This window comes from Pteronotus mesoamericanus, unplaced genomic scaffold, assembly GCF_021234165.1.
Source record: "Pteronotus mesoamericanus isolate MK-2021 breed Mesoamerican mustached bat unplaced genomic scaffold, CSHL_Meso_final contig_2, whole genome shotgun sequence".
NCBI lineage: Eukaryota > Metazoa > Chordata > Mammalia > Chiroptera > Mormoopidae > Pteronotus > Pteronotus mesoamericanus.
In genome coordinates, this window is record NW_026555084.1 from 15,040,282 (window position 1) to 15,063,084 (window position 22,803).

Genomic DNA, 22,803 nt, shown 5'->3' on the forward strand with positions numbered 1-22,803 from the left:
CCCAAAGGGCCCCTCCCATCTCTTGCCTCTGGGTGTTTGCCTGGCCCACCCCAGCATCTGGCAACCATGACCATATTTAAGCTCCCCCTTAGTTATGTCTCCTCCCCCAGGAAGCCTTCCCCATCCCAATTCAGCCCTAGATACTTAACTGAGGCAAACTGTCCCACTCAGCACAGCATCCCAGGGCCTCGTTACGCAGCCAGGAACAAATCCTGAGCAATGGCTTGCTGACCTTCAAGTGTCAGCCAGACTCCCTTCCATGAATAAGTGAACTGCAAAATCTTTGCCCCAGGAGCACTGGAACTTGCACCGTTCCTTTAAGTCTTTTATTTTATGAGTTCTTACAAAAGCACAAAATGGGGAAAAAACTGACAAAAGGACAAGTCCTCAGCACCAGCCAGGGACCAGGGACAGGGAAGGAGCAGCAGGCCAGGCCTCACTGGGTCTGCAGGGGAAAGAGGTGGAAGGTCCCAAGGCCTCCCGGCATGTTGGGTCTGAGGCGGGAGGGGCAGGTCACTTAAAAAAATATATATATACTGTACACATCTGTATGAAGTGTCCTTTGCCAGGACAGGTCAGCGCGGGGTCAGTGAATGGAAGTCACGGAACTGGGCGCACTCCCTTCTCCTCCTCCTCCTGCGCCTCCTCAGACCAGCCTCTGCAGGGCTCATGGCGGGGCCAGCACGAACACTGCGGCTGGCAGTCTTCTTCTGGGGAGGAAGGGGAAATTCAAAGTTCAATTCCAATCCATGGTGGGCCGAGGGCAGAGGCCTTGTGCACCGCTTGGTTAAGGAATCCCTGGGGAGAGGAAACACATCTATCTAGATGAGAGGTCTACTGACTTTTGTCTCCATCAAAGAAAATCAAATCAAATCAAAGCCTGGCATGTGGACGTAGGGGACGGGCATTAGCTAAGCCCAGCGGACCCTGTAGCCCTGGCCACGGCCCGGAAGGCCGGCGGACGCTTGCCCAGCTCCATTTGGCCCTGCCCCCAGCCCAGGCAGGCTCTGCACGGCCCACCGCGCGGAGCACTTAGCCCCTTCACCACCACCTGGGGAGCACAGGTCCACTGAAATGGCTCGTCTTGGGCAAACCACCTTCTTTCCCACAAACAAATGCCCTCAGGTTAATGAGCCCAAGGAAAAGGAAGCAGAGAGCAGCGAGGGAGAGACGGAGCTCAGGCCTTATCCTCATCCACAAAGGGGCCCATCCCAGGGCCCACCTGCGAGGGAACCTGCAGTGCTGCCTCCAGGGAGTGCCAGCCATCGCCCTGGCTGCCCTGCAGCTCCAGCTCCTGGCACCGCCGCACTGACCTTAGGGACGGAACCTCTTTCTCCACCCCTTTCCCTCGGGGACCACCTCCAGGTCCTGCCTGGCTCCCTGGGACCATGGCAACGCTGGAGCTGCCCTCCGACCCTCACCGGGGGTCGCACAGTCAGCGAGGGTCCCTGGGCCGGGAGCGTACCTGTCACCTCGTGCCCCTCAGAGAGTCTGCTGTGCCGTCTTCTTCTGTGAGGAGAGAAATGCAAGAGGGTCTTGTACCTGAAGTGTCTCCCCACCCATGCCGCCCCCACCAGGAGGGCAGGCGAGGGTTCGCTCCTGAGGACACAAGGCCCCCCAAGAACAGATGCTGGGTACAGAGGGATCCCCGAGGACAGGGACAGTGCCCCACATGCCCTCCAGGAAGGAGCCAGGACTGTGCCGTGGGGACGCTCAGCTTTTCTGAACACAACTGAGGGCCTGCGGGCCAGTGAGAGCTTCGTCTCTACAGGTGCCGAGTCTCCCCGCCCCCGCCTTCAGGTGAGCAGCCTCCGTCACCCAGGAGGCAGACAAGGGCGAGCGTTTCTGTGGAGGGGATCCCGGCCAGCTGGGGCACATACACCCCAGGGAGCGGCTCCCCTCTCACCTGGAGCCCGCACCAGCCTCTGTGTCTCCTGGGGGTCTCCTCCCCTCCCAGTCCCAAGAACATCCTTCTACCTCACAGACAAGGCAGGGTCGCTTCTGTGACTTCTACACGCACAGACCTTGTCCCTCCTTGAGGTGGCTCTTCTCTAGTGTCACAACTCACCGCCCCGCCCCGCCCCCCCCCGAAAGGGGGCAGGAACCTGGTCTGGCTCCTGCCCTGCTGCCATGCACGGGTGGGGCTGATCACGCAGCCTGGGAGGCTGATCGCAGGTTGGGTCCCTTTGCTGGCCTGAAACCCTCAGGAACTCCCTTTACCTTTTTCTTCTTTTTTTTCTGTAATTGTGAGTCAGGGTCTTTAGTTGAGACCTTTTTTGCTTTCTTTTTCTTTTCCTTTTTTTCCTTGTCTTTTTTTTCTGAGGGAAGAAAGTAAACTTCCTAAACAACAAATGTTAAGCTTAAGCTTTGGGGTCAATGTCGGGAGATACGCAGGGTAGGTCTCCAGGGATCCCAGAAGTCGCTCCTCCCGATGCTGGTCCCCGGGTCTCCCCACACCCAGGGGAGCCATGGAAATACGCCCACAGGCCTGTCACCACCTGCCTGGGCCTCATCATTTCTGCCCCATACGTGGCCTATCTGGAGCATTACTATTTTTCTTTAACTCACTTTTAAAAACATATATATGTTATTTAAGACACTTTCTACCTGTAAAGTGGGAATGAAACCCCACGTGGAATACAGGTTAAATGAGGCCCCACTGTGCGCGGATTCTAGCGCAGAGGCCAGTGAGGGGCGGCTTCCCCTCGGGGAGGGGGATGCTGCGCAGGGGTGCGTACGGCTGAGGGAGCAGGCACGCCCTGCAGCCCCGGGGTCTCCCTGGCAGCGCAGGTCCAGGGGCTCTGGGGTACAGTCCCGGCTTTGCCAGGAGCCGCCCACCGTGACCCTGGACACAACTGTTTCTCAGCCTCTCCCTTCAGCTGCGGCCTAGGGCCTGCCCCGCCTGTGTGGTGATGGACAGCCCTCAGGGTAGGGCCGGGCTGCAGACGGCCACTTACTCTTGTCAGATTTTTTCTTCTCCTTCTTGTTCTTTAGGTTGGCTTGGTCTCCACCCTCAACCTTCACCGTCTCCGGCTCTCCTTCTGGCTTGTCCTTGGTGCTTGGGGAGCCAGGAGCCTCCTTCTCCTTCTGCTCCTTGCTGTCACCACTCGCTGTGTGTCTCTTAGACTTCCCCTTGCTAGTCCTGGGGGCCTTTTCTGAGGAAAAGGCACCCTCCCCGCCTTCCCCGGCCGCCACCTGCTTCTTCTTCTTGCTCTTGGGAGCCCTGGCGGCCACCTGGTCTCCCAACAACTTCCGCTTGTGGCTCTTCTTGCCGCTCTCCTTGGCGGCCTCTGTGGCTTTCTTCCTCTCCTGCTCCAGAAGCTCTGCCAGGACCTTCGCCACCGAGGCCTGGACCTGGGCCTCGCTCAGGGGCAAGGGCTCACTCAGGAGGCGCCGGGTGATGTCGCTCTGCAGTGCCAGCATCGAGGCTTGGAGGTCCCCAGCTCCCTTCCCGGGCTTCTGGGGCTTTGGAGCCGTGGTGCCAGCCTCTCTTTTGCCTGCAGAGAGAGGGCCTGTGACATGGATCTGGGGGACTGGGAAACAGACTGCTCGTGGTACGAGAGCCAAGGGGATCCAGGGACAGGACTGGCCTCCTTGGATAACGGTCACTCTTCTCCCACAAGGTCGCCTAGCCCACACCTTCCCGCCACCTTCTAATCTAGAGCTCTGTGCTTTGCTCCTTCACACTAAAATCTCAAGTTCAGGCTGGGAAGGGAACCTGACTCCAGAGTGTTAAGGAAAGGGCCTGAAATCTGTCAACACAACGAAAGGTCAGATAGGAGGGAGACGGTGTCGTCCAGTCAGAAGTCCTGAGCCAGGAAGCAGGAGGCCCGGGTTCCAGGTCCAACTACCACTAACTTGCTCTATGACCCTGCTCCTCCCACAGCCTGTTCCCCCGTTTGTAAAATGAGAGGTTAGAGGAACAGTGAGGCCCCCCATTCTATACTGCAGAGTCACAGAAATGTGATGGCCACGCAGCCACTCAATGCACGTCCGTCTGTGCACAGTGGGCCCACGGCCCTCCCCGCCCAGGAGTCTGGGCGGCCTGGGGTTGACGGGGGCGGCGTGCGCATGTGGCTGCTGACTGAGCAGGCTTTCTGTCTGCCGGAGTGGCTGCTGGTGCAGCCTTTGTTTAGAATTTTCCATGCTTCTGCTCTTATTTGATAACCGTACTGACTGCACGTGTCAAACCCCCCAACAGCCACCTCTAAAATGTCGGCCCAACACCACTGCCTCTCACAGAGAGAAGGCCAGGGAGGCGAGTGAGCGCACACTCCTCTGACCTGGCACCGGGGAAGCCGCAGCCAAAAGCCCAGGGACCGTGGGACCGTGGCACCGTCCCACACCACCTGAACTTCCCCGGCGGCTGGCAGGTCCCCACTCCATGTGGGCCTCAGGGCATAGCCCTCCCACACGTTGGGCTCTGAGAGGTGCCTGGTGGCCCGGCCCTGCGGTGGTTCCGAGGCCGGGACTCTCCTGGCAGCAGGCAGTGGGCCCCAGGCAGGCCTGCGGCAGCCCTGGCTCCAGCTGTGGTGGGCAGAGCGGGCCGAGCAGAGGGTGCCCCAGCTCAGGCAGAGCTCCAGCGCAGTCCTTTGGTGCTTCCTAGCAAGGGCCGGAGTTGGGTGGAGGGGAAACTGAGGACGGTACAGGCAGCCTGACAACCTCTCTCCCCGCAGTCCTCGTCTCTGCTTCCTGTTTACAAATACCCACAGCACCAAGGCTGGGGTGCCCCGAGAGCTATCCCAGGTGTGCCCACCTGAGATGCCCATCCCTTGGCTCTGGCGGAGTCAGGGAGGCAGATGCCCTAGGCTGGATGACCTAGGCATTCCAGTCTGCCCCTGAGACAGCATGTGACTATTTTCCTCTGTGTGTGCCACATCCGGACACCAACAGCTCGCACCGGCCCCTGCCCTGTTACGACAGAGAGGCCACCAGTGACCAGGGGCTCGTCTGAAGCTTCGGAGAAAGTCAGCCCATCATCTGGGGTCTTCACCATGTGCTAGAGACTTCTCTGATGTGGCTCTTGTCTTTCATCTGAGCTCCCTGACTCCCTAGATCCCACACCATAAGCCCACTTGTTAGGAAGAAAGGTCAACAGGGTCAGCTAGAGAGAGCCCAGTTCTACACTCTGCAAGTCAGGGTGCCCTTCCGCTATGGCGGGGGTCTCCTCCCAGAAGCCCGAGCAGAGGAGCCAGGCCCCACTGGGCGAAGCCCTGGTGACAGACGGGACCACACCGGTGGGACTATCTGAGGGAGGGAAACAAGGAGGCCACTGCCTTGTCCCCCCATGCCCTGCTGTGTCCTTCCTGCGGCCCTCGACTCACCTGGGTTAGGGGCCATGGTGCCTGCCGCTTGCTGGGGCCCCACTTCCCACTTGCCATCCGGGGCATCACTGGTGGCCGGAGGAGAGGAACCCGAGGGGCTGGGGGCTGGCTTCAGAGTGGCCTTTGCAGCCTGGGAATTGGCTGGAGTCAGCCCAGGGGTCACATAACCTGAGAGGAGAGACTGAAGAAGCCCAGTGTGAAAGAGGCCGGGATCCCACCCCACCAGCCCCTGAGCGCAGCCGGCCCAGCGACCCCTAAGATCGAGTCAGCCCCGTCGGCCTGGGTGGTGGGGACGTCAGCTCTTTGTGTGTACCTCCTGTTCTGTTTTAATGAGTACATATTTTAGGCGCATTTAAAAAGGAAGTATTCTTATTACTAATGCAAATGGAAAATCACCAGCGCTTGCCATGTGCAGAGGATAACCTTAAAAGAGATCCCATCTGTTAAGGAGTGTTTTTATCTGGGAATCACCTCACATCAGGGTACAGACTCCAAGCGTCAGCTACTCATGGCTTCATGCTGAAATGGGGCCTCGAGGGAAGAGACAGCCCGGCTCCACAGATAGGACCCTGCCCAGGGCCCCTGGAAGAAGGGCCCAGACCTCTGACCGGGGGCTCCTGGCCCAGAACCCCTGAGGTTGCCAGCCCTCCCCCTTGCTGTTACCTGGGAGGGCGCGACCGCCTCACCCTCGCTGGACTCTGCCGTGGTCTCCTCCACCACGGTCTCGCTTCTGGAGGGCGCTGGACCTACCGGAGGAGCACAGGCGTCCTGTTGGGAGCCCCGGGTGCGCCCTGCCACGGGGTGAGACAGAGCCCTTGGGAGGGCTGGGCCCCTCTGCACGCCTCACCCTCCTGTCCACGGTCACAGCATTCCAGGCGAGACACCCGAATGCCAGAACCTTCCATTCTAATTGCCGAAGCCCCCTTACCCTTCTTTGTTTTTCTGGGGTAGGGGTGGGTTGGCCCTGGGATTTTGGTGGAGTCTGTTATGGGAGTCTGATTCCAAAGAGCTGGGAGCGGTCAAACAGCAGCACCAAAGGGACTTTGATGGAGTCTGGACCAACTTCCTTAAGGGGTTGTACAGATGGGGAGACTGAGGCCCAGTGTGGGATGACCGGGCCAAGGTGGCAGAGCAAGCGGAGACACAGAGCAGAGGCCTGAGCCTAGGGCCCCACCGGCTACCTCTCCCCTCCTCGGGGCCACCCAGCCTTTCCCCCTGAGACCCTCACCTGGCCTGTGGGTCAGCAGGGCCATCTGGGGCCTCTTAGCATCCTCCTCGTCCCCTGAAGAGCTGCTGCTGCTGTCGCTGCCATCTGAGGTCCCAGGGGCCTTGGCTTTAGGGCGTCCCCGCGGAGGGGCTGTGGCCGGCTGGACCGCAGGAACCTTGGGCTTTCTGAGCTTGCTGGCCCCTCTGGCTTTCGCAGGGGTGCTCTGGGGACTCGCCACAGGGGCTGTTCCCAGAGCACCATCAACCTAATTGGGTGAAAGGAGAAAATGAAAGGAAAAATTAGGGAAAATAAGATCTGATGCTTACTCAACACCTCAGTTAAAGGCCTGACACCGGGCGGGCTGCTTCGCGTACAGGCCTCACTTAACCCCACCACAGCCCTCTCCGACGGCAGCCGTGGCCCGGGATGCGAGCGCACACGTGTGTGGAGGACACGGGGCGGGCCAGTGCTGGTGCTGGACCTGGGGCCCTTGCCTGGGCCTCCCTCTACCCTCTGTGCCTCTGATTGCTGTTCCCTCCAGGGCAGGGCTGGACCCCGGGGTTCCCCAGCTCACCCCACTCGAAGATGGGGTTCTGGCAGCAGGAGGCTGGGCCTCACTGGCTTTCTGGGCAAGGACCTTCAGGGCGGCCTGGGTCAGCGGGAGGTTAGCCAGGTTCCTCTTTGTCACCTGTGGACAGCCAAAGGCGGCCCTGAGACTCCTGGGTTCTCAGGTGTCACCACTGACACACCCTGGTCAGATCTCGTCTTGCTGGGGTGGGAGGGGATCTGTATCTGCAAGGAGCCATGGGGCTGGAGTGGGGACTGAGGAGGGGGTCGAAGGGGCCATGCCAACATCTGCCCAGGACACAGGGCCAGGCTTTGGGTGATGAGCTAATCACATCATTCTCAGAGGCTCCAAAAACACGAGCAGCGCCCACCACTCAACTTGAGCCTCTGCTGGGGACAAGCCTCTAGTCTGGTGGCGACAGTAGCCTCCTGAACAGCCCACCTCGTGCCACTCCTGCTTCCCACACCCGCCAGCAATTAGGGAGAGAGAGCTGGGCATGCCTCCTCGCCCTAAACCTGGCCCCCAGCTGCCCTCTGGGGGCCATGCAGCCCTTGCCCCATGCTGCTTTCTCCAGCGCTCTGACCCCCTCGCACTTTCCCAGAGGGCCCCTGCACCAGGTGTCCCCGCCTGGAGTGCTCCCCCGCTTGCCCACCGGGCTGCTCCTCCTGCCTCCACACCCCCCTTCGGGGAGGCCTCCCCTGCCCATCCTTCTAAAGCAGCTCATCCCCCATCGTTCTCCAGTTAACGCTGCTTCCTTCAAACCACACGCCAGTTAGTGAGTACTTTTGTTTCCGGTTTCCTTCTGTAGTGGCTGCCACGGAACCTCACGCAGAAACCCCACAGGGGCAGCGACCTCCCTGTCTTGTCCCTGCTACATTCCCAGCGCCCGGCATGGACAGAGGCTCAGCACCATCTGCTGGCCGAGTGGATGCAGTGCCCACAGCCCAGACACCTGCCCAGCTGTGAGGAGCCCCTCTGAGCTGAGGGGGCCCAACTTCTGTCCCGGCCTCCCCCAACTCTCTCCTGTTTGCTCTGAAAGACGGGGTGAGGAAACAGGGAAACGAACTGGTGAGGCCCAAAGAGCAACGGACTGGGAGCCATGAACTCTCCCTGCTGTTTTTAGATTCAGGCGAGGACCAAAGAAAAACGCATTGAAAATGGTGAAGGTTGGGAAGTTAAGTCACTACTAGGAACAGTAAAAAAGGAAGACTTTCATTTTTGGCCTCTCAGGATTGGCGGGGGGCCGGAAACAAACCAACAAATCAAAAGCCCAGCCATGTTAGAAAGCCTGATGAGGGACACAGGGCGGCAGTGGCTCTGCGCGGTGCCACGTTCCCGGGTTACTGCTCCTGACCACTCCAGGGTCACCCGGGAGCTTGGGTACCGTGTGGCCAGAGGGCCAGGAGAGCTCCGGCTGCGAGGAACAGCTGCTCCCAGGTGTGGGCGTGGTGAGAGCAGGCTGCCGCGCCCACAGCAACACGTGTGTGTACACATGGGGGGAGGGGGCGGAGGATGAGGGCGGGGGGCCTCCTCACCCTGCTGGCCCACACAGCAACCCCTTGCCCGCCACATACCTGAGGGGCAGGTGCCTCCTGCTTCTTGCCTCCTGTCACCCGACTGGACACCTCACTGCTTTTGGCTCCGAGGGCTGTCCTTGCGTGGGCTGCAGGTGTGGACACCGCATTGGTTCTAATGGCTGAAATGGAGTGGGATGAGGTGCCCATTAGGACACAGAAGCCCCGCAGCCTCCTCAGTGGTGGCAACACCCGATCTACCAGCCCTCCCGGGACTCAGCGCACTGCTCAGGGCTTATACAGTGGAAGCCTGTGTAATGTCCTCCCCAAGACATCCAAGCTGCTGCATCTCCATGTCACAGGCCCAGGGAGGTCACGTGGCTGCTGGGCCAGTGACCCTGGCTTTCTCTGTATCCCCTCCCGACGCTTCAGCTCTCCGAGCCGAGATGTTTCCTCTCGGCTGGCCCAGCTGCTGCGACTCTCCGTGGAGTTGACAGTCTCTTGTGAGAATCACCGTGGTCCCCTGCCAAGGCTCAGCTACACAGTGCTCACTGTAGCACTAAGTACAAAAGCCAAAGAACGGCCCCAACAAACCCTCAGCTTCCTCCAACATGGCCCTGGCTAAAAACTGCGGCATGCCCACCCAGAGCACTGCTTTGCAGCCAGCAGGAATCACGCTGTGAATATGTGATGTCACAGTATTAGCAAGTAAAGGTTTTCGAGCACATGTACAACAGGGTCTCACTAAAAACCCATGGATATAGCTCAGGTTTCTGTAAAGTTATCAGCTGTAAAATTTTAACAGTAATTATTCTGGTGGGGCCACAGGTAACATTTTTTTCTTTGGTACTAGTCTGTATTTCTCACTTGGCCTACCAAAATTAGGTATTAATATCCCTATTAAAAGATGTCATAAAAGTAATACTAATCCACCATTTTCTTGCTATCACTGGTAGAATCAGATTCTCAAATATCAAAGAAATCCCAGATGTGGTCCTGTCTCCGCTGATAGAGAGAACTTCCCTGCGGCGTCTAGGGTTTAGGGATTACCTAACCCCCTTTACATGCCAGTGGGAATGGGAGACTCACTACCACCTCACAGCCCTCTCCATGCTCATGCAGGCAGCTGTTACAAAGCTCATCCTGACCATACAGACACCTGATCCCTGCCACACGGAGCCTCTCTTCTGGGCTGTACCCACTAGGGCTGGCATGGAGAAGCCCCAGCAAATATTTCTCCTGAGCCAGCCCCTCATCGGATGAGCCAATGCAGTGCCCAGAGACCTTGTCCTAAGCCCTTCCTGACCAACAACCTGCTAGGTGACCCTGCCAGCATCCTCTGCCTTCAGGGCATGTGCGGGGCAGCCCCTCCCAACTGAGCCCAGGGGTTGCAGCAGGGGATTCAGCCCTTTGTGGCGGGTCCACGCTCGCCCCCACGCTCACCAGAAGTCAAGCACTGCGTGGCGGGGATCACATCCTCATCCTCGCTCTCTGAGGAGGAGCTCCTGGCCGTGCTCTCCGAGGCCCGGGCCTTCCTCGGGGCGCCTGCAGCCTGGCCAGCTGGACTGCGATTAGGGTCGACAAAAATCAGAGGGGTTTTAATCACCTTGAAAAACAAAAACAAAAAACACCCCCCCCAATGATTAAAGGCTGGGCCAGGGGGAGGGGGAGAAGGGACGGGGAGAGAGGCAGGGAAGGGTTTTACAAGGCAAGGGGCCCTGCACGCCTGGGGCAGCCGGACAGAGGCCGTTCCGGCTGCCTGGGGCACTCGCTCCCCGCTCCCCGCCCCCTGCCCGCACACCTGCTAACGTCCAGCACAGCACCTCACAGCTCCCAGGAGCCCACCTAACCGGCACCACGAACCCCTGAGGTCGGCAGATGAGGGGAAGGGAGCTGCCCAAGGACACCCAGCTGACTTCAGAGACTGATGCCCGCTGCATGGTCACAACATACGTCCACCCGGGGAGCTGTTGAGTCTAGTTGTCCCCACCCCGGATTCTGATGCAGCCTACTGAGTTGTGGCCCAAGATGTAGCAACACAGCTACGCCGACCAATGGCTTCAACAAATAAACTGGCCGGGGAAAAACCACCAGGTTAACACTAAGAGGCCCCAGAGCAGCGTGGCCCCTTATTTGAACACACAAGACAAAACAAAAAGCATTCATGAGACAATGTGGGAAACGGGGACTGGGCAGTTCAGCCTTTTAGGTGTGATATTGTACTATTGTTGTACTTTTAAAAAAGTCATCAGCTGAGTGGAGGGTTTGGGTGAAATGGGCCTGGTCCTGAGTTCAGAACTGCTGAGGCTGGGGAGGGTAGGTGGGGGTCCTCTTTCTTGGTCTGTGGGTGTGTTTTAAATTTTCCAGTAAGACATTCAAAGGGGAGAAAAAAGAAGCCAGCAGCAGCTCCCTAGTATTTTGCGCACCCGCCTGGGAACCACAGCTCTGGTGAATGTGACTGCTGTACGTGCTGCACACGAAGCCACCAGCCGGGGGGGGTGGGAGGGGGCAGGGAGCCTGCTTTCCCTTCCCCCAAGGCCAGGTCTGGTCCAGTGGGGAGACAAAGGGCAGCAGGAGGGAGCTGTGAGGTCACTGTCTGGGACCCGGGTCTCCTCCAGGACACCGCCCTGCCCACTCTTGGAGCCTGACTCCATATCTCGCCCCCGCGGTACTGAGGGAGGGGAAGAGTGAACAGCATCGCAGAGAGGTGCCGCCTGAGGGTGGAAGCTCTGCTGGGCCCGGACCCTTGCTACCCCTGCCAAACAGCCTCCCCCGCAGCTGCTCGGATCTGCCGCTTCCAGAGCCTTCCTGCCCACGTGATGAAACAGAGAAGGATGGAAAGTGGGAGAAGGCTTACAGCTGAGGGAGGGGGAAACTATATATATGCGAGAAGACAGAGGAACAGATTGTTGGGGATGAGGAGAGGCAGCGAACCCACCGAGGAAAACAATAGCGTCTGGGATGCTAAAGCAGCTCGGCAGCAAGAGCCGCCTCCTCCTCATTCCGCGGCCCACACCGCCCGCCCGGCCTCTGGGCTCTGGGGCGTGCAGGGGCACACGGCGACCATGGCTGAGACCTGCTTCTCATCCCACCTCTGCTATGGCCTCACTGTGTGGTCAGGCCCCTGTGCTTTGTGCCTCAGTTTCCCACCTGTTGGTAATGCCAGCGTGTACTCACTCATCAGTGGGGCTCGGGTGTTTGAGACTGTGAGGCACAGTACACACTTGGCGGGGCGGGGGGGGCGGGGGGGTGGTGGTGAGGAAAGCCCTCCTGCTGGGCTTGTTAGAAAAGGCTCATGGGCAGGTGAAGCAGCCTGAACGGAAGCAGCTTGAACGTCTGGCTGCGCCTCCACGTGGGCAGCTGGGCAGTGAGGGCCCCGAGGAGATGCAGGGGACTCCCTTCCTACTGCAGGGTCTGCTGGCTGCAGCACCAGCCCTGGGAGCAGCCCTCACCACCTCAGGCCGAGCTGAGCCCATCACAGCCGTGCCCTCATTCTGGTCTGGGGCAGAGTGAGGGCAAGGAGCTGAGCAGCCCAGGCCGCTGACTCTGGGCGAGGGACACAGCCACGAAGGCACCCAGGGCAGCAGAGCTCCTCAGGGAAGGTCTTCTCCAAGAGCCTCTCTCAGAACCGCCTGGTTTACAGGTCCTGGGCCAGCCCCACCCCAGGGCACTGAGTAGCCCCACTTGCTGGAACGGGGCCTGGAGCCTCTGAGGGTCACAAGCCCATGGGGGCCTCATCCCAGGGGACAAGAGGACTGAGGCTCAGAGAGGGCAGGTGGCTTCACCCAGGGTGACCTGTAAACTGGTGTCAGAGCCAGGACTAGAAATTAGCTCTTCAGGTACCAGACTGGAGCTCCTTCCAGGAGCAACGATGCTAATCCTCGGATTTAATAACCTAATCTGGTTTCTTTCGGGTCTTCTTCTTTCTTTAAGATTTTTATTTATTTTTAGAGAGAGGGGAAAGGAGGGAGAAAGAAAGGGATGTGAGAGAGAAACATCTATCGGTTGCCTCTGGCACACCCCTAACTGGGGACCTGGCTCGCAACCCAGGCACATGCCCTGAACGCTCAGCCCACTGAGCCATGTGGATTGGGGCAAGGCCTTCTTTTTCTCTGTGCTCAATCTAAAGCTTTGAGGGCAAGGCCAATGCCTTTAATGTGGCAGGTATGCCAAGCCTCAGTGTAGATCCTGGCCTGGGGTCAATGCCAGTCCAATGGGCTGTGCAACAGACCACCCCTGTGAAGTTTCTCTCAACGTAAGAGGACGGCCCCATCTGCTACGGGCAGGGAGACTGAGGCACAGTGGGGCAGCCTGGAAACGCAGCCACAATCCCTTATCTACCTCCCACCCTGGCATTGATCTCTTTCCCCCACTGATGGGCTAATAATAAAAACAGCGAAACTTCTCCATAGAAAAGCGCTGGATAAAAGCACAATAACAGTAATAATTGTAATTAGTGAGCTGGGTATTAAGCAGCTAAAAATCCCCCAGTTCGGAGGAGGCAGCAGGTTCCCAGGCTGTGCCTTTCCCTCTGAATCCTCTGGGGGAAATGCACAAACTGCTAACTTCTTTTCCTTCTTTTTAAATAGGGACTCCAGAACCTTCGGGACTAACGTGCCAATTAAATGTTTCAGTTTAAGCATGATGTTCATTTTAATTGTGTTAGTCCGCCCCCGCGGAGAAGGGGAAGGGGCCCCCTCCCTGCCAGCTGTTGAGGTCCTGCAGGAGGCAGCCTCTTGAAGGCTCCACAGGGCCCGGGGCGGTGCCCCCGCCGTGCTCGCCTCCTCCCTGGAGAGGCGAGCACTGAGGCAGGGCCAGAGTGCGGGTGGCCAAAGTTCCAACGCCAGGTCTGTCTATTGCTATTGGCCATGTCACCCTGGGGCAGTTCACCTGCCTTCTCTGAGCCTCATTCCTTCCCCCTTAAAGTGGAAATAGAAGGAGCTATCCTCCTAGTAGGCTTCTTGTGAGGGCTAAACAGAGTAACGCAAGTCTGTGGCTGAGCCTAGAGCCCAGCACACAGGAAGTGGTGGACTACTTGTGGTTCAGTGGTAATTTGTGCAACCTGTGCTACTGAGAAGAGAAAGGCAGTGAGTGGCCCACCGCTGGGCGTGCAAGCGGCCTCTGACCTTCCTGACGGTCAGATAAGCATGTGGTGCGACCTGTGAGGGGAGACGGAGAGAGACCCTGCTGGTCTGTGAGTTGCAGAACTCCAGTATCTCCGAGGAGCTTGGGGCCGGAGGAGGACAAAGGGCGGTGCTCTCTGCCAGAAGGCCTGCAGTTCACAGGGACGCTTGGACACTGGCCCAGCAGACTCGGGCCTCTGACTTGGGGGGACAGGTGGCCTCGGTCCCGCCTCGGGGCACGACCTGGGCAGGGTGACCGGAGCAGCAGAGCATGTGAAGGTGGGCCGCAGGGGCTTGAGCGGCTCTCAGGGCAGGCCCCCGGGGTTCCGGAGAGCCCTGCAGAGGGGACTTTTGGTCCCAAATGGGAGGCAGGGACACATGGGGGGCCTGAGGACCAGTGATCGCCCCTTCCTCCGCTTCTCATGGGTCACGAGAATTTCAGGAAATGCCTTTAGCTCAGGCGCAGGCTTCCTGTGTCCCGGCAGCGTGCTGGGGGCCTGCGCCAGGCGCGGACGCAGGAGTGAGGATGCCGCCCTGCCTGCTCACCCCTGGGACCCCCCCTGCCCCTGGCCTCAGCATGGTGAGGCGTGCCCAGGTCACGGGGCTGGTGGCAGGGGAGCCGGCTCTGACCCTACACCCTCTGGGTGTTTGATGGCACTCTGCCGCCCACCTCACGGGGTTACTGTGACAGTGAATGTGTCAAAACAGAGGAAAGAGCCCTGGAGACTGTGAAGTGCTGTTTAAATGGGAACACTCTGCCCTGACCCCACAGGCCTGAGCCCATGTGTCATTAAAGAGAAGGTCCGGCCTACCTGGCTCGCCGGCAGCTCCTCATCACTGCTCTCCGAGGATCCCTCAGCGTTCTTCTCCGGGGGTGCTGGGGCCAGCGCCTTGCTTCCGGCAGTTTTGGAGTTACTCTCCTTCTGCGGGGACAAGCACATGGTGGGGAAGAGGGGATGTTAGCTGATGGGGAGCACAACCGAGGGACCAGGAAGCCACGGCCAGCGAGCAGCAACCCAGGGAAGGCAGCGTGGCCCCTTCCTACAAGCACATGCCTAGGGGTTGGGGGGGAACACAAGGCAGATGGGCGGACACAAGGGCTGCTGGCCCAGGATGGCCCACAGCCACTGGAAATACAGGCCTGTGTCCTGCTTATCCTCCTGCCAGAGCTGACTCTGACCTTGAAGGGGGTGCATGAAGAAGGCAACACCCGAGGACTAGGCACTGTTGGCCTGGCATCTACACGTGGGGCCAGCAGGCTGGGGAAAGGCTGCAGGGGGAAGCCAGTGGCCCTGGCATGGTGCGCCCCTGGCTGTACCACCTCAGTTAAAGCGGGTGCTGGAGCTGGCCAGGTGCTCCATTGGCGGCCAGCCTCTCCTGCCGGGCCCGGCACAAATGAGTGGGGCAGGTTGCGAAGACTCTGCAGTCAGGGGCCAGAGGAGGAGGGAGAGGGCAGCTCCGCGCTTCCCAAACACCGCGAAGGCCCCACCATTCACTACTCAGCAGAGCCAGCAAAGTGCGGCCTAGGTGTCCAGTTTCTTGAGAGAAGCTAGAAGAGCCTGATTTGCATGTGCCATTTCCCAATTTTAAAATAGATCAACTAAAACGCACACCGCAGCTGCCGTGCTGGTGTCTTCCTCGCTAACAGAACCCAGCTCTGCTCTGGTGGTTCCTGCTTGAGGCTCTGGGGAGGGTGACCCCTTCTCCCAGCCAATCCTGGGAACCGCAGGCCCCTTGTGAGTGGCTTTGGGAGAGGGGAGGGGGGAGGAAGCTGGTGACTTAGATCTGGACAAGAAGACAGGAGAGGTGAAGTGGGTTGGGGGCTCTGCTAGCTCTTCAGGCGACGCCACAGCCCTGCTGTGACAACGAGGCAGGTGAAGCGGAGTGGGAGGAAATCAAGGTCCCCAGCGATGCTGTGCTTAAGGAGCCACGTGTACAGCAGCCTCACCTGGGACTTCACACCACGAGAGAGCCAATCCCCGTACCACCTAAGCTCTTATGAATGAGGTTTTCTTCTACAGATTAGGACATCCTGACAGATATGCCAACTCATTTAAAATTTAAGAAGAAAAAGAAAAAGGAATCTGCACAACCAAAATGTGGCTGGGGAAACTGGGCCTCCGTAAATGTTAATGGTAACAAGCACTAGAAGTGCCTGCTGCCTGACAGCTGGCCTTTGCCGACCCCAGGTCCCCGCCTTGGCACACACTTGCCCCCGCCCCTCCCTGGAGTGCCTGTCTTCACTCCTGGGTCTGGGGAGCTCCAGGTCTCCCTTCCAGCTCTGCTCTACCATCTTCTCTCTGGCCTCTCAGAGACCTAGTCTCCCAGCTCCATCAGATAGACACTACCAGAATATTCCCCCAAAATCCAGTCATCTCGCCTTGCCCTACAGGCTATAAGCTGCAGGATAAACATCTTTGTATAAGGGCAGGGTAAACATCTTTGTTCCTTTTACTTCCACGGGAAGACAGAGGGCTCAATAGTTGGCCAGATGCACTGACATGGAGGTTAGTGCTAGGAGCTCTTGGTGCTTGTTTTACTCACGAAGAGAACAAATCTAACAGGGGATGGAGCTTGGCCTGGCACAGGGACTTCTAGCTTTCCTTAAGAAATGGAAGATACAGCCGCACAGAGGGTGCAGTTCTACAAGGTCACGAGTGGCTGGAGCTGACAGTGACTCTCTCTGGGATGGGGCAAGGGCTCTCTAATTTGCCCAGTTGCCGCCACTTCTTGTCTCTTGTGACATCATGGCTTAATGTCAGTTGCCATCTATCATCTCTACTAGGCCTCTATCAATCATTTCCATTAAACGTCAGAGCCCTGTAAGCCCTAGAGTTTGTTACCATGAACTTCTGCAGCACAAGGCCACTGCTGCTGCCTTTGGCAGGCGGACAGGGAGAATCACCCCAATAAAAGCCAGGTCTTCACTCCCTCTCGTCAAACCCCAGGCCCAGGAAAAGGATGCGGCTCCCCCCAGCTCCCCAGGGCCTTGTGTAGTGCCTGCAGCACCATCCAAGCCTCCCCGTGACTTTCTGGCTGTGGCATCTTTGGATTCTTGGCCTCATGTGCCTTGGCAGGAGTTTGTTTCTGGCCTAGCCTTCCACGGGGCAGGTGTGTCCCTCAAACGGTGAGAGCTCTTGGTAGATACAGGAGCACATAGGACACCTTTCATCGGGGCGGCCTTGGTTTGGGGAAGTCTGACAGCAGGTTCCACCGAAGGAGACGGTAAGATACCCTGGAGCCAGAGGCTTACTCTGGTCTTCCTTCCCCACCTGGCCCTGAGCCGAAGTCCTGACCGAGGTGGTGGCGGCTCGGCACTGTAGCTGCTTCCCCATCAGGTCTCACCTGAGCCTGGGTCACAGCTGCCGGCGCCTCCTCGTCGCTGTCCGACTCCTCCTCGCTGCTGCTCTCCAAGTCCTCCTCCTTCTTCCCAGGCTGGGCAGCCGCGGGCCCTGCCTTCGCAGGGGGTATCGGGTCAGCCCCTTTCCTGGGGGACCCCTTGGTGGGGGCCGACGCAGTCCTGACCTGGGTGGTTTTCCCTGAGGGCTTGCCCTGGGGTAAGAGCAACAGTATTAGGAAAGGGAGCGCAGAGGGACACAGGAGATGGCGGGGCATATGCAGCTGTGCTGTGGGGGACCCCTGACACAGAGGGGGGCCCAGGGCCACTCTCTGCCCGCCCCGGGCCCCACCTGGGCAGGTGCCGCCCCCTCGCTGTCCGTCTCCTCCTCACTGCTCTCCGAGTCATCTTCCGCTGCCCCTGAGGCCTGGGCTGCCACAGCCGCTGCCTTCCCCACAGCTGGCGCAGATGCCTGGCCCTTCACCGAGACGGCACTGCTCCGGGGGGTTCTCGCTGGCGGCTTTACCTGAATGTCAAGGAGGTAACAGTATTGGGGGAAGAAGTGGAGAACAGGGTTCTTTTCAGGTTAAGCCCCACCCGTGGTGTGATGGTGGTGAGGCTGCTCCCGCCTGTGCGGGGCCCTTGTCCAGGATGGGGCCATGGCCTGGCCTTTCTCTCTGCACCGCCCCCCGCCGCCCCCCACGCCCCAGCACCTCCTGGGGCTTCTGGTCCCACTTGCCTTGGCCGGGGACCCCTGTTTGGCTTGAGCAGCTGCGGTGACCACTTTCCCAGGAGCTGATGCTGCCCCTTTGGTTGAAGCCACTCTGGAAGCTGGGGTGGCTTTGGCCTGAAGGGGTTTCACTGAGGCCTTCGCCTGGAAGGAAAAGGGAATTAGGGAAGGGAAAAGGTGAGGTGCAGCAGGACAGTCAGCCAAGGACTCGGATTCTTGAGGCACATATCTGAGTTTGGGTTCCAGTGCCTCCATTTGATAGCTGTGTGAGCCTGGGCAAATCATTTGATGTCACTGGGTCTCAGTTTCCTCCTCCGTAAAAGAGGATTAAGTGAGAGATTCGTGGTGTCTAACAGTTCCCCGTGTGTAATAAGCATTAAAACTCATTATTGTGAGCACTTTTCTTAGTGTTAATCACAAGACTACTCAGAGCAAAGGTGTTCTTGGCATCCTTCTGTCTGGGTGGCCATGAGATTACAAGTTCTAGCTAATGGAATGTAAGTTGAGGACACATTTGACTTTCTCACACACGTAGGAAACGTGTCTTCTTCCTTCTGGCTGCCTGGGATGCTGAGGTAGTAGCGGGAGCTTGGGCAGCCAACTTAGTCTATGAGGTGGGAGCCAGGTAGCGAGAACAGAACAAGACACAACACCATTGCGGTTTGAATTTTCCTTCAACTTAATCTAATGTTCATTGAGTCTAGGGAATCCCCACATTGTCTTCAGGGTCTCCAGCAAATACAGACCCTGAGATGAGAGTAATAAAGAGCGAAATCCTCGACAGGAGACAGGAAGCCCTGCTGGTGGGAAGTAGAATGAGCAAGTGGCAGCGCCTCAAGGCCCCTGCCTCAGGGAGGCCATCTGATCAGGGCCGGCAGACGCCTCCCCGCGCCTCAGAAGCCCTCTTCCACGTGAGAACAAATGAAACGGAGAGCCAGGACTTAGAGAAGACAATCCCCCAAAGCATGGACCGTGCGTCTCAAGGCCAAGGTGCTCGTCAGTGCAGCTCTCAGGCCACTCACGGGGCGGCGACGTCTTTTACGCAGACAGAACGAAGACTTACCCTGACCCCCCAAGTCTTCATGAACTTAAAAGGACTAAAATCATACAAGGCAAGTTCTTCAGCTACAACAGGACTGAATTGAAAATCAACGACAGAAAGAAATCTGCATAATCCCAGATATTTGGAAATTAGTCTACTTCTAAATCCAAAGAATAAAAACTAAATCATTTTAAAATCCATGGGATGAAGCTAACGTAGTCCCTAGGAAACACCAAAGTAATCCTGGCCAGTGTGGCTCAGTGGATTGGAGCATCGTCCAGAAAGGTCGTGAGTTTGATTCCTGGTCAGGGCACATGCCTAGACTGTGGGTTTGGTCCCTGGTTGGGACACATATGAGAGGCAACCAATTGATGTTTTTTCTCTCACAACCATTTCTGTGACTGGAAAGGTTTTAACTAAGATGTGGCAGAAGAAAGTGAGATAAGGAAAAGGCACTCTTCTGAGGTAGGCACTCTTGGGCAGAGGCCCGGCTCTGACCCTTACTGGTGGCTGAGCTGGAGCACCCAGTTGTTACCAAGCAACTCTTTTAAACTCCAATTTCTGTCTCCAGAAACCAACACAATTTAACACCTATCTCGTGGTACCAGTGGGAAGCTCAGATGGGAAGACAAGCATTTAAGTGACTGGCACACTGCACCTTGCTCTGGAACGTGTCCGCAGCTTGGAGTAAGGGGATAGGAGCCTGTTGGGCTGAGACTCTGGGGGGCCCATGCATAGTTTAAAACCTCAGTAGAGGAATTATAGGACTTTGGGTCTCACAAGGTAATCGTAAAGGGAAACTGAAAAATTCCATAGAAACATGTGCTCTGGTACAGGGAAGAATGAAATGACTCATATCTGAGTGGTTATTGGGGGGGGGCAATTAAAAATAATGAGCAGTGGGTGGGTGAGTGCAGGGAGGGGGCTATCTTCACTTCGCCCTGTTCTCTCAGGCAGGGAGGCGCCCCGATTCTGGGGCACAGCAGCCTGGCCGCCCTACGGGGGATGAGAGCTGGCTGTGTGCAGGCCCCTTGCTGGGTGTGGCAGGGGAGATCTCCCTGAATTCTCAAGCCTCTGAGGGTTGATGTTCAATTTACAGACAAGGAAACAGAGGCTCTGACGGACTGCATCACTTTTCAGGGCCTTGAAACCAGGCACCAACCCCTCCACTGTTCGCTGCCACCACACTGTCTCCCCAGTGATCCCACCAGAACGCTCTGCTTGGGGCAACTTGCCCAAACCAGGCGCTCTCCTGCCCCTGGCCCTTGCACAGGCTGGGGTTTCTCTGAACACTCCATGTCACGGGGCCAACTCTGCCCACAGTGTAGATGCCATTCCTCCAAAAGGCTTTACCTCCTGAAAAACCCCTAGATGCCAGCCCTTGCCAGGCTCTGAGAGCCCGGGTAGGCACCCTCTACCTCAGCCCTATCACACTATGCTGGAATAATCTGTGTACATGCCCACGCCCCCTGTTAGGCTGGGAACTCAGGGCTAGGGCCACAGGCGCCCTGGGCAGGAGAGCACCCGGCAGATGGGGTGGCTCAACAGAGCCTATGGAAAGCGTAAGGAACCACCTCAGTGGGAGCTCAAAGGCCATGCAGGAGACAGTGTAAAAAGCAAGGAATGAGACTGAGCTGGGGCTGCCCCTGAGACTTCTGCACACCTGGGGACAACAGCAGAGCCCAGCCCAGCCCATCCTGCTAGGTCTCACCTGCGCCGGAGCCGAGGCAGCCTCCTCACTGTCCGATTCTTCCTCACTGCTCTCCGAGTCTTCGTGTGTCTTGGCACTGACCTGGGCCCCCGTAGGTCCTGCCTTCCCAGGGACTACTGGGGTGGTGCCTTTCTCCGAGGGCCCTTTGGTGGGTGCTGAGGCAGCTTTCGCTGGGAGGCGTTCCCCTGCAGACGCAGCCTAGAACAGTATGGAAGAGAGCCATGACACAGGAACCTGAAGGACCACGACGGGGCTGGCCCTGGGCCAGCCAGGCACACTTGGCCTCACCTGTCCCCCAGCTCTGACAGGAGCTGCCTCTTCCTCACTCTCTGATTCCTCGCTGCTTGAAGAGTCCTCCTCTGGCCACTGGGCGACCCTGGCCACAGCTGGGGATGACGTGCCGGCCGGTGAAGTCGCTGGTCCCGCCTTCCAGGGCGCTGGTATGCCCGCTTGCACTGGGGAGGCGTTGGCAGTTGCAGGGGTAACAGAAATTTCCTTCCTTGGGGAAGCCTTGGTGTGAGGAGTTTTCGCGGCCGGTTTTGTCTGAGGGGACACAGAAGTGAGAAGCTGGTGACGGGTCCTAGATTCCAAGCCTCCACCTGTCCTGGGGGGAAGCTCACCGCCGCCCTTCCCCATAGCTCCTTGCGGAGCTGACCAGTGGGGGCCACTTAGGGTTGGCTAGGTTGCGGTCTCACCTGGGCTGGGGTCATGGCTGCGGATGCCTCCTCCTCACTGTCTGGTTCTTCCTTGATGTTCTTCAAGTCTTCCTTGGGCCTTCTGACCTTGACCTGGGTGGCTTCAGGCCCTGCTTTCTGAGGGAGCCCCTTGGTGGGACCTGACGCAGACTTGACCGGGAGAACCTTCCCAGAGGACTTTGCCTGGAACGAGACGCACGGGATCAGGGGAGGGAGCCCAAAGCATGTCTGTGTGCAGAGACACAGAGACTGAGGTTAAACCGTCACTGTGTATAGAGAGGGAGGGGGCTCTGACACCGGGGGCGGAGCGAAGAGCCTTACAGGCGGGGGCCTCCCCTGGGCCGAGGCCACAGCTGCCGGGGCCTCCCCGCCGCTGTCCGACTCCTCCGACTCCTCTTCACTGCTGCTCTCCGAGTCTTGTTCCTGCTTCCAGGCCTGGGCCGCAGAGGCTGCCGGCCCTGCCTTCCCGGGGGGTGCTGGGGCAGCGCTTTTCCCGGAGGTCCCCACGGCTGAGGTGGCTTTGCCCTGGGCATTCTTCCCCAAGGGCTTTGCCTGGGAGTGACAGAGGGCAGGATTAGGGCAGGGGACCCACAGAGGGAATGTGTATAAGACAGAAGGTGAGGAGGGCAAACGGGGGACCAGAGCTCTGGGGGTCGGGGGGAGGACAAGCACATGGGTGGCTCTGCAGGCAGGGTGCCAGTCATGCCCGTGTCCTCCTGCCTCACCTGAGCCAGGTTTAAGGTTGCAGGCACTGCCGCTGGCGCCTCTTCCTCGCTGTCCGACTCCTCGCTGCTGCTCTCCGAGGCCTCCTCTGGCCTCCCTGCCTTGGCCTGGGCAGCTGCGGGCCCTGCCTTCCCAGGGGACACCGCAACGGCCGCTTTCCTGGGGGACTCCTTGGCAGGGGCCGAGGCAGCTTTCACCTGGGGGGTTTTCCCCGAAGGCTTCGCCTGGAGCCAGAGAAGCAGAATAAGGGGAGGCAGCCCAGAAGGTGGAGGTGAGGAGAGGTAGGCAACCATGCAGGGCCAGTGACACCCCCCTCACCCGCCACTGCCAGGCAGGCAGGCTGCGGCAGGCCCCTGAGCAGGCCCGGGGCTCTCCCAGAATGGGAGACCAAGTCCTCAGGCCCTTCTGGGGACAGGCACAGCTGCGGGCTCTCCTTCCCTGAGCCTCACCTGAAGTGGAGTCTTGGCAGCTGGCGCCTCCTCCTCGCTGTCCGACTCCTCGCTGCTGCTCTCCGACGCCTGCTCTGGCTTCCCTGCCTTGGCCTGGGCAGCTGCGGGCCCTGCCTTCCCAGGGGGCGCCGGGACGGCCGCTTTCACCTGGGGAGTTTTCCCCGAGGGCTTTGCCTGGAGCCAGAGAAGCAGAATAAGGGGAGGCAGCCCAGAAGGTGGAGGTGAGGAGAGGCTGGAAACCACGTGGGGACAATGGCACCCCACACTGCCAGGCAGGCAGGCTGCGGCAGGCCCCTGAGCAGGCCCGGGGCTCTCCCAGAGTGGGAGACCAAGTCCTCAGGCCCTTCTGGGGACAGGCACAGCTGCGGGCTCTCCTTCCC

The 22,803-nt window shown here is 58.8% G+C and overlaps 1 protein-coding gene across 1 annotated transcript in view; it reads right to left on the reverse strand.

Moving 5' to 3' along the window:
• Positions 1–366: 366 nt before the first annotated feature.
• Positions 367–22,803, reverse strand: part of TCOF1 (treacle ribosome biogenesis factor 1) — a 34,219-nt gene continuing 11,782 nt past the window's right edge. The window contains exons 9-28 of the mRNA XM_054568181.1: positions 22,424–22,597; positions 21,977–22,198; positions 21,573–21,803; positions 21,252–21,434; positions 20,845–21,099; positions 20,557–20,754; positions 17,813–17,947; positions 17,426–17,599; positions 17,082–17,288; positions 14,549–14,659; positions 10,057–10,219; positions 8,674–8,795; positions 7,106–7,219; positions 6,553–6,796; positions 5,988–6,070; positions 5,325–5,505; positions 2,958–3,497; positions 2,221–2,318; positions 1,466–1,509; positions 367–798 (exon numbers count right to left, since the gene is read on the reverse strand). Of these exons, the coding sequence (XP_054424156.1) occupies positions 1,483–1,509; positions 2,221–2,318; positions 2,958–3,497; positions 5,325–5,505; positions 5,988–6,070; positions 6,553–6,796; positions 7,106–7,219; positions 8,674–8,795; positions 10,057–10,219; positions 14,549–14,659; positions 17,082–17,288; positions 17,426–17,599; positions 17,813–17,947; positions 20,557–20,754; positions 20,845–21,099; positions 21,252–21,434; positions 21,573–21,803; positions 21,977–22,198; positions 22,424–22,597 (3,462 nt within the window). The 3' untranslated portion in view covers positions 367–798; positions 1,466–1,482. The remainder of the gene's footprint in view (positions 799–1,465; positions 1,510–2,220; positions 2,319–2,957; positions 3,498–5,324; positions 5,506–5,987; positions 6,071–6,552; positions 6,797–7,105; positions 7,220–8,673; positions 8,796–10,056; positions 10,220–14,548; positions 14,660–17,081; positions 17,289–17,425; positions 17,600–17,812; positions 17,948–20,556; positions 20,755–20,844; positions 21,100–21,251; positions 21,435–21,572; positions 21,804–21,976; positions 22,199–22,423; positions 22,598–22,803) is intronic.